The sequence below is a fragment of the Peromyscus leucopus genome, chromosome X, assembly GCF_004664715.2.
Source record: "Peromyscus leucopus breed LL Stock chromosome X, UCI_PerLeu_2.1, whole genome shotgun sequence".
Taxonomy (NCBI): domain Eukaryota; kingdom Metazoa; phylum Chordata; class Mammalia; order Rodentia; family Cricetidae; genus Peromyscus; species Peromyscus leucopus.
Window position 1 is genome coordinate 42,058,713 of NC_051083.1, and position 7,936 is coordinate 42,066,648.

The following is a 7,936-nucleotide window of genomic DNA, read 5'->3' on the forward strand; positions in this document are numbered from 1 at the left end:
TATGAGTGTGTATACTCCAAAATATGTAGAAATAATGAAAAATTCAAACAGATATGGGCAATATTTTTAAATATTTGTCAAATATTTAGCAGATAATGAATGTGTTGTTAAATTCAATAACTAGTCCAGAGAAAAGTCAAATATTAGAAACAGCAGTATTGATTAGAAACTATGAAATGGAAGCAAGATTAGTTTTATTTTCTTGTGAGCAGAGGGTGTATGAGCCTCTGTTGGAGGTTTTATGTATGCTAGATGAACTAGAATTTATATACAAGCTCTAAAAGGTACTTCAACGTGATGTAAAGCCACTCTCATCCACAACCAAAGGCTTCATCCTACAGATAAAAGTTTGGCGTTAACACAAAAACTTTAAGAGGTGAAAATCAAGTAGAAAGTTACATTTTTCTGTTTTCATTTGCATTAAAATGTGTGGTGTATTTACTAAACTGAGCAGTTTCTTTCTTTTTGTTTGTTTGTTTGTTTGTTTTTTGAGATAGGGTTTCTTTCGAGATAGGGTTTCTCTGTGTAGTTTTGGTGCCTATTCTGGATCTCACTCTGCCTCCTGAATGCTGGGATTAAAGGCGTGAGCCACTACAGCCCACCTGGTGAGCAGTTTCTTAAAGTGAGAAACACCAGACTTTCTTGGGAACCAGTGACATCACAAAGTATAAGTTCACAAAGGCCTCTCCTGATGTATGAGGAACAAGGTAAACACATATGTAGTTATGGAGGCTGGTTGTTTTGAGAGACCCAGGCCAGAAGAGAGATCTAGCTGAGCCAAATCCATCAAACCTGCACCATGGCATGGAGAAGGCAAAGACGATCCCGTTCTACAAGAGCTGAGCTTCAATTCTCTGTTAGCCGAGTGGACAGATACCTTCGAGAAGGAAACTATTGCCGGCGCCTGAGTGCTTCTGCTCCTGTGTTGCTCGCTGGTATACTTGAGTACCTGACATCCAACATTCTTGTGCTGGCTGCTGAGGAAGCCTTCATCAGGGGCAAGAAGCGCATCACCCCAGAGCACTTATGTTGGGTGATTCAGAACAACAGACAGCTCAGTCAACTCTTCAAAGAGAACACCAAATCTCTGGATGATTTGCCATAATGAGAACTGATGATGGTTGGGTCTCAGAGGCTGAGGGTCTCCCTTTTCAGCCTTCACCAGCCCCACTGTAACTAGGGGAGGTAATCAGTCGTGCTATTAAAGCATATAAGCAGGTGAGTGGTTTCAATTCCTTTAAGTTTGTCATTTTGAGCTAGAGATGTTCTGAGATGTGTGTGTGTGTGTGTGTGTGTGTGTGTGTGTGTGTGTGTATGTGTGTGTGTGTGTGTACGTGCGTGTAGGAGCAGAAGCTGTCTGTGATCAGTGTGTGGGATATTTGAACTGTGATTTCCAGAAGAATGTTTCTAATTGGAGATGGTATGGAGAGTGATCTTGTTAGAAGGAGGCGACCCCATAGAGGATTGGGAGGCCACCCAGGCATGTTGGGTTCCCAGGGCCATCCAGCTAACTTGAGAGAAGTGACTGAACATATGGACTGTGGACTTCATTCTTAGGAGAGTTCTCAGGTTAACAGGTGAAGCAAATGGTGTGAAGGAGTTCAAGGGATAGAGAGCAACTAGCTTTTGGCAATAGCTTAATGGGTCACGTAATTCATATAAGCAGTGGCTTCTTCATATGTATGGGATATAAGAATCCCTCTATCTTTGATTTATCAAATACAAGCTGGCTTGTAGTTCATAAACTGCTGATTCTCATAGGACATCACACAGGATAACCAGTGAACAACTGCATCTGTTTCCTTCCTTGTCTGCACATAGTGAGGCTGCTTCCCAAAGTTGTTGTTCTCAGACCTTTGACACATAAGTTAAACATCTATCTGTGTATAAAAGTGGGTTATTTGGCTTATAGATATGACTTATCATAGTCCCAAGCCTAGCACTTCGCCCTAGAGTGAAATAGGAGAAGTCATAGTACATCAGTTAAATAAGGTGAGAAGATATTACTGATCAAGAGGAATCCTGTAAAGAGACAGACATCCTGGACTCCTTCAGATTCTTTTTCCTGTCTGAGATGGAATTTAGAAGTTGTCTTGACTAACTCCTAGTTGGCAAAGCCTTTGTAGAATTAAGCAAATGGAAGGATTACCAGTGATGCTTCTCTCCCTTTATACATGTACTCATCTATGCCTAGGGATTTCACAGGAAACAAATAAGAACTATGAACAGCATAGTAAAAGTCTGATCTATTACCCTGTCAATGACCATTCTATGAATGCAAGGAGTCCTACACTGAGGGGAACAAATGAGGCAGTACGAACTCTTAAGTATGAACACTTAGGAAAGCATGAGCACACTCACCTGCAGGCTTTCTGTAACTTTCTGAGATGAAAGAAAAGAATGTGGTAAAGAAGGATGCCAACTGCTAGCATCCTACATAGGTACCCTTTGGCAGCCAGTGCCCTGTTGAGGGAAGGTAACCTGTAACTTGCCTGACACAAATTATCTGCCTATGTTGTGATCAAAATAGCCTCAAAGCCTGAAATGGTCCAATGTGGTAGAAAATATCAGTTGTAAGAATACATGATCCAAAGAATCAAACTTATTAGGAACTCATTGTGTAACAATGACTTAGTATTGGATAGCAGACTATCCTTACTCTGAAATCTCCCCTTGATAACAGAAATTTTATAAAGAACCAAGTTCTGTCTCCCCAAAATATATGCTCAATCTTGTATGATATAACTGAAGAGAGGGACAGTCTGACTCTTTATAAAAGGAATTTGTTACTCTAAAAGTGAGATTCTAGAAAGAAAGGTTATTCTAAACTCAGATACACTATTTCTGTATGGAAAAATCAGAGGGACAGCTCACATACCTAATCTGGACAACAGAAATGTTTACTTAAAAGGGTATTACTTAGATGATGATACTTAAAATTTTTTTTTTACCTGAGTGTCTGAAATTTTTCCTCTCTTAAATAGTCAAACCATATGGTTATGGTCATTTGGAAATGGCAAGGGGCTATTCAATTAGCACAAACATCACTTGCTTTCCACAGTCCTCCTCCTTTAATATTAAGGTCCATGTCGGCTCCACTTTCTCCATGTACTGTCAATTCAAGTGTGTTAGAGCTAAGCAGTAACAAGCAGTTCTTGGGATGATCCCAGTCCAAAAATCAGTCTTATGAGAAGCAGAAACCAAAACTTGTTTTTTTTTTTTTGTTTGTTTGTTTTTTTTTAGGAGTATTGACACATCTAAGGATGGCAGTGACTGGGGCTTCTGTTTGATATTATTTGACTGTTTCTTGTCAGAATCTTTTATAAAAAGTAAAGATTAGCTTCATTTCACACTATGTATTTTATAATAGCATGGAAGGATGAATCTCTAAATTCTATTAAATCAGAATTTACTAAAATAAACCAGTTAACAACAAGGAGGCAGGTTAGGTAGTACAGTTACTTCTGCCGTGTAGGATGGAAGGAATCCATGAAGTGCAACTAGTCTTCTTGATATGAAGGGTCAAAATAGTAAAAGCAGCCAGGCGGTGGTGGCACACATCTTTAATCCCAGCACTCGGGAGGCAGAGGCAGGCAGATCTTTGTGAATTTGAGGCCAGCCTGGTCTCCAAAGTGAGTTCCAGGAAAGGTACAAAAGCTACACAGAGAAAACCTGTCTCAAAAAACTAAAAAATAGTAAAAGTAGAGGAAGGAGAAATGAGTTATAGTCTCCAATATTTGTTCACTTGTAAATCCATCAACTTCCATCACTGCAAATAAATTTAGAAAGTTACAAAAGTAACTTCAAAAGTCCACCAGAAGTGTGTGGTTGTCAGGCTGAATCTTTTCCCAAGAAAACCTTCTATTGAATGAGAGAAAGTAGGTAAGAAAACAGGAACTTTTCATGATGGCTACTTTACAACTGAGGCCAGCAAGGTCCAAAGATGGTAACCAGCTCTCTGAAGACTCAAATGTGAGAGAACCATAGCAATAGTGAGGGTCCAGCCCATGTATGTAATGTTTAGGCTCTTTCCTCTAGTCTGTCCTGAGAGAAACACTGTGAGGTAGATGCCCCTGTGATGTTCTCCCTTCTGGACATGAAGCTCAAGCCTTCATTTCAAACATGTTAGGGTGTCTTGAATTTTAAGAAAGCACATTAATAATTCAGTCTTTTTTATTATTAATTATTTTTTTCCATTTATTCTACATCTCGTCCTAAATTTCCTCTCCCTCTTTTCCTCTGATTCCCTCCTCTTACCCCTCTCCCACCTCTTCTCTGCTACCCCAATCCACTTCTCTTTTGTCTTCATTCAGAAAGGGGCAGGCCTCCCATGAGAGTCAGTAAAGCCTGACATATCAAGTTGAGGCAGGACCAAGTTCCTTCCCCTGCATCAAGGCTGGGCTAGGTAACCCAACATGGGCATTGTGTTCCCAAATGCAAACTCAAGCACCAAGGACAGGCCCTTATCCCATTGATAGGAATTCCACCAACAGACCAAGCCACACAACAGTCACACATATGCAGAGGACTTTAGTCAGTCCCATGAAGGCTCCCTAGCTGTGGGTCCAGGTCCCTGAGGTCCCTGTGCTCCCATGAGCTCAGGTCAGCTGTCTCTTTTCCCCCCCATGACCTTGACTTCCCTGACTCCTATAAGCTCTCCTCCCTAACTTCAACAGGACTCTGTTGATCTGTGCATCTGCCTCAGCCAGTTAATTGATGAAGGTTCTCTGATGACAATTAGGCTAGTCATCCATCTGATTACAGGAGATGGCCAGTTGAGGCACCCTCTCCACTCTTTCTGAGTCCTAGCTGGAATCATCCTTTAGATTTCAAGGAATTTCCCTGGCACCAGGGTTCTCTCTAACCCTGGGATGTCCCTCTCTCTCCCCGCACCCCAATGGAGGCCCACAGAGGTTTCCTAGTGAGATCTGAGCTTGCTTTACCCAGCAGGGCTGCATTAGGAGGTGACTTGAACATATGTGTGGTTACCAGGTGTTTGGAAGGGTCTGCACTTGGCTGTGCTAGGGGGAGGTCTTTTACCACACCCATTGGCATTCCTATATAATGTCCTTTTGAAGAGACTGAAAGGACTGGTGGATATTGATTCAGGTAAACCCAAAGCTATCCTGTGTTTCTGTCTGTCCTCTCCACGTTATCTTTCAATCTAAATATTTCTTATGCTCTCTCCTCAAGAGTATCCTGGCAAAAACAGAGAGCAGGACCTCACACCCCTCAAGACATCTCTTTTATTACTCCCACCCTCCTTCCTGCCACCAACCCACCCAACCCAATCTCTCATGTTCTCATTACCTCCCAACCCAGACCCAGTATACACAAGAGATCCCTTCTATTTCCCTTTCCTAGGAAAGTCATGCATCCCTCTTTGGGCCCACCTTATTACCTAGCCTCTCTGGGGCTGTAGATTGTAGTCTGGTTATCCTTTACTTTACAGCTAACATCCACTTTTGAGTGAATACATACCATACTTGTCTTTTTGGGTCTGGGTTATCTCACCAAGGATGCATTTTTTTTCTAGTTCCATCCATTTGCCTGCAAATTTCATAATTTCATTATTTTTAAAAGCTGAGTAATATTCCATTGTGTAAATTTACCATAATTTCTTTATCCATTCTTTTGATTGAGAGGTATCTAGGTTGTTTCCAGGTTCTGGCTATTATGACTAATGCTGCTATGAACATAGTTGAGCAAGTGTCCTTGTGGTATCATTGAGCATCCTTTGGGTATGTGCCAAAGATTGATATAGCTGCTTCTTAAGGTAAATTGATTCTTATTTTGCTGAGAAACCACCACATCAATTTCCAAAGTGGCTATACAAGTTTTCACTCCCACCCACAGTGCAAGAATGTTCCCTATACTCCAAATCCACTCCAACATAAGCTGTCATTAAAGATTTTGATCTTAGCCATTCTGACAGGTGTAATATGCTATCTCAGAGTTGTTTTGATTTGCATTTCCTTGATCGCTGAGGATGTTGGGTAATTCTTTAAGTGTATCTGTGCCATTTGAGATCTTCTGTTGAGAATTCTCTGTTTAAATAATTATCCCATTTTTAATTGGATTATTTGGTATTTTGTTGTCTAGTTTATTGAGTTCTTTATATATTTTGGAGATTAGCCCGCTGTCATATGTGAAATAGGTGAAGATCTTTTCCCTTTCCGTAGGGTGCCATTTTGTCTTATTGACAAAGTGCCTTTTGCTTTACAGAATCTTTTCAGTTTCTTGAGGTGTCATTTACTAATTGTTGTTCTCAGTGCCTATGTTACTGTGCTTTTTATTCAGGAAGTTGTCTCCTGTGCAAATGAATTCAAAGTTACTACCCACTTTCTTTTCTATCAGGTTCAGTATAACTGGATTTATGTTGAGGTCTTTGATCCACTTGGACTTGAGTTTTGTGCAGGGTGATAGATATGGATCTATTCAAATTCTATTACATGCTTACATCCAGTTATGCCAGCACCATTTGTTGAAGATACTTTTTTTCCATTATATAATTTTGGCTTCTTTGCCCAAAATCAGGTGTTCATAGGTGTGTAGATTTATGCCATAGTCTTAGATTCCATTTCATTGATGCACCTGTCTGTTTTTAGCACAATACCATGCTGTTTTTATTAGCTCTGTAGTAGAGCTTGAAGTCAGGGATGGTGATACCTGTGGAAGTTACCATATTATACAGGACTGTTAGCTATCCTGAATTTTTTGCTTTCCATATGAAGTTTAGTACTTTTCTTTGGAGGTCTGTGAAGAATTATGTTGAAATTTTGATGGAGATTGCATTGAATCTGTCAATTGCTTTTAGTGAGATTGCCATCTTTACTACATTAATCCTACCGATCCATGGGAATGGGAGATCATTTGATTTTATGATATATTCTCTAACTTCTTTCTTCAAAGACTTGAAGTTCTTGTCATACAGGTGTTTCCCTTGTTTGTTTTGTTACTCCAAGGTATTTTATATTATTTGTGGTTATTGTAAAGGGTGTTGTTTCCCCGATTTCTTTCTCAGCTTGTGTATCATTTATATATAGGATGGCTATTGATTTTTTGAGTTCATCTTGTATCCAGTCATATCACTGAAGGTGTTTATCAGCTGTAGGAGACCCCTGGTAGAATTTGGGGGCACACTTAAGTATCCTATCACATCATCTGCAAATAATGAAAGTTTGAATTCTTCCTTTCCAATTTGTATCCACTTGATTTCCTTTGGTTGTTTTATTGCTCTAGATAGAACTGTGAGTTCTATTAGTGCTATATTGGGTAGACATGGAGAGAGTGGGCAGCCTTGTCTTGTTCCTCATTTTAGTGGAATTGCTTTGAGTTTCTCTTCATTTAACTTGATGTTGGCTATCAGCTTACAATATATTGCTTTTTATTATGTTGAGATATGTTCCTTGTATCCCTGATTGCTTCAAGACCTTTATCATGAAGGGATGTGGGATTTTGTCAAAGACTTTTTTGCATATAATGAGATGATCGTGTGTGTTTTTATCTTTCAGTTTGTTTATATGATTGCATTGACAGATTTTGATATGTTGAACCATCCCTGTATTTCTTGTATAGAGCCTATTTGATAATGGTGCATGATTTTTTTGGATGTATCTTGAATTCAGCTTGCCAGTATTTTATCAATGTTCATGAAGGAAATTGGTTTGTAATTCTCTTTCTTATTAACTGTAGCCTCATATAAAGAATTTGGGAATGTTCCTTTTGTTTCTATTCTGTGGAACAATTTTAAGAGTATTGGTATCAGCCTTTTTTTGAAAGTCTGGTAGAATTCTGCATGGAAAACACTGGCCATGGGCTTCTTTTGATTGGGAGAATTTTAATGACTGCTTCATTTCTTTACATTATAGGTCTATTTAAATTATTTATCTGGTCTTGATTTAATTTTGGTATGTGGTACCTATCAAGAAAATTG

General features: G+C 39.4%; 1 protein-coding gene across 1 annotated transcript; it reads left to right on the forward strand.

Moving 5' to 3' along the window:
* Positions 1 to 699: 699 nt before the first annotated feature.
* On the forward strand, positions 700 to 1,219 carry LOC114687855 (histone H2A-Bbd type 1-like). The gene has a single exon (XM_028862491.2). It carries the CDS (start codon positions 800 to 802, stop codon positions 1,103 to 1,105), a length of 306 nt encoding a protein of 101 aa, XP_028718324.1. The 5' UTR covers positions 700 to 799; the 3' UTR covers positions 1,106 to 1,219.
* Positions 1,220 to 7,936: the final 6,717 nt, after the last annotated feature.

Excerpts from the sequence above, each read along its gene's own strand:
- LOC114687855 (XM_028862491.2), top strand. The coding sequence starts at position 800 with ATGGCATGGAGAAGGCAAAGACGATCCCGTTCTACAAGAGCTGAGCTT.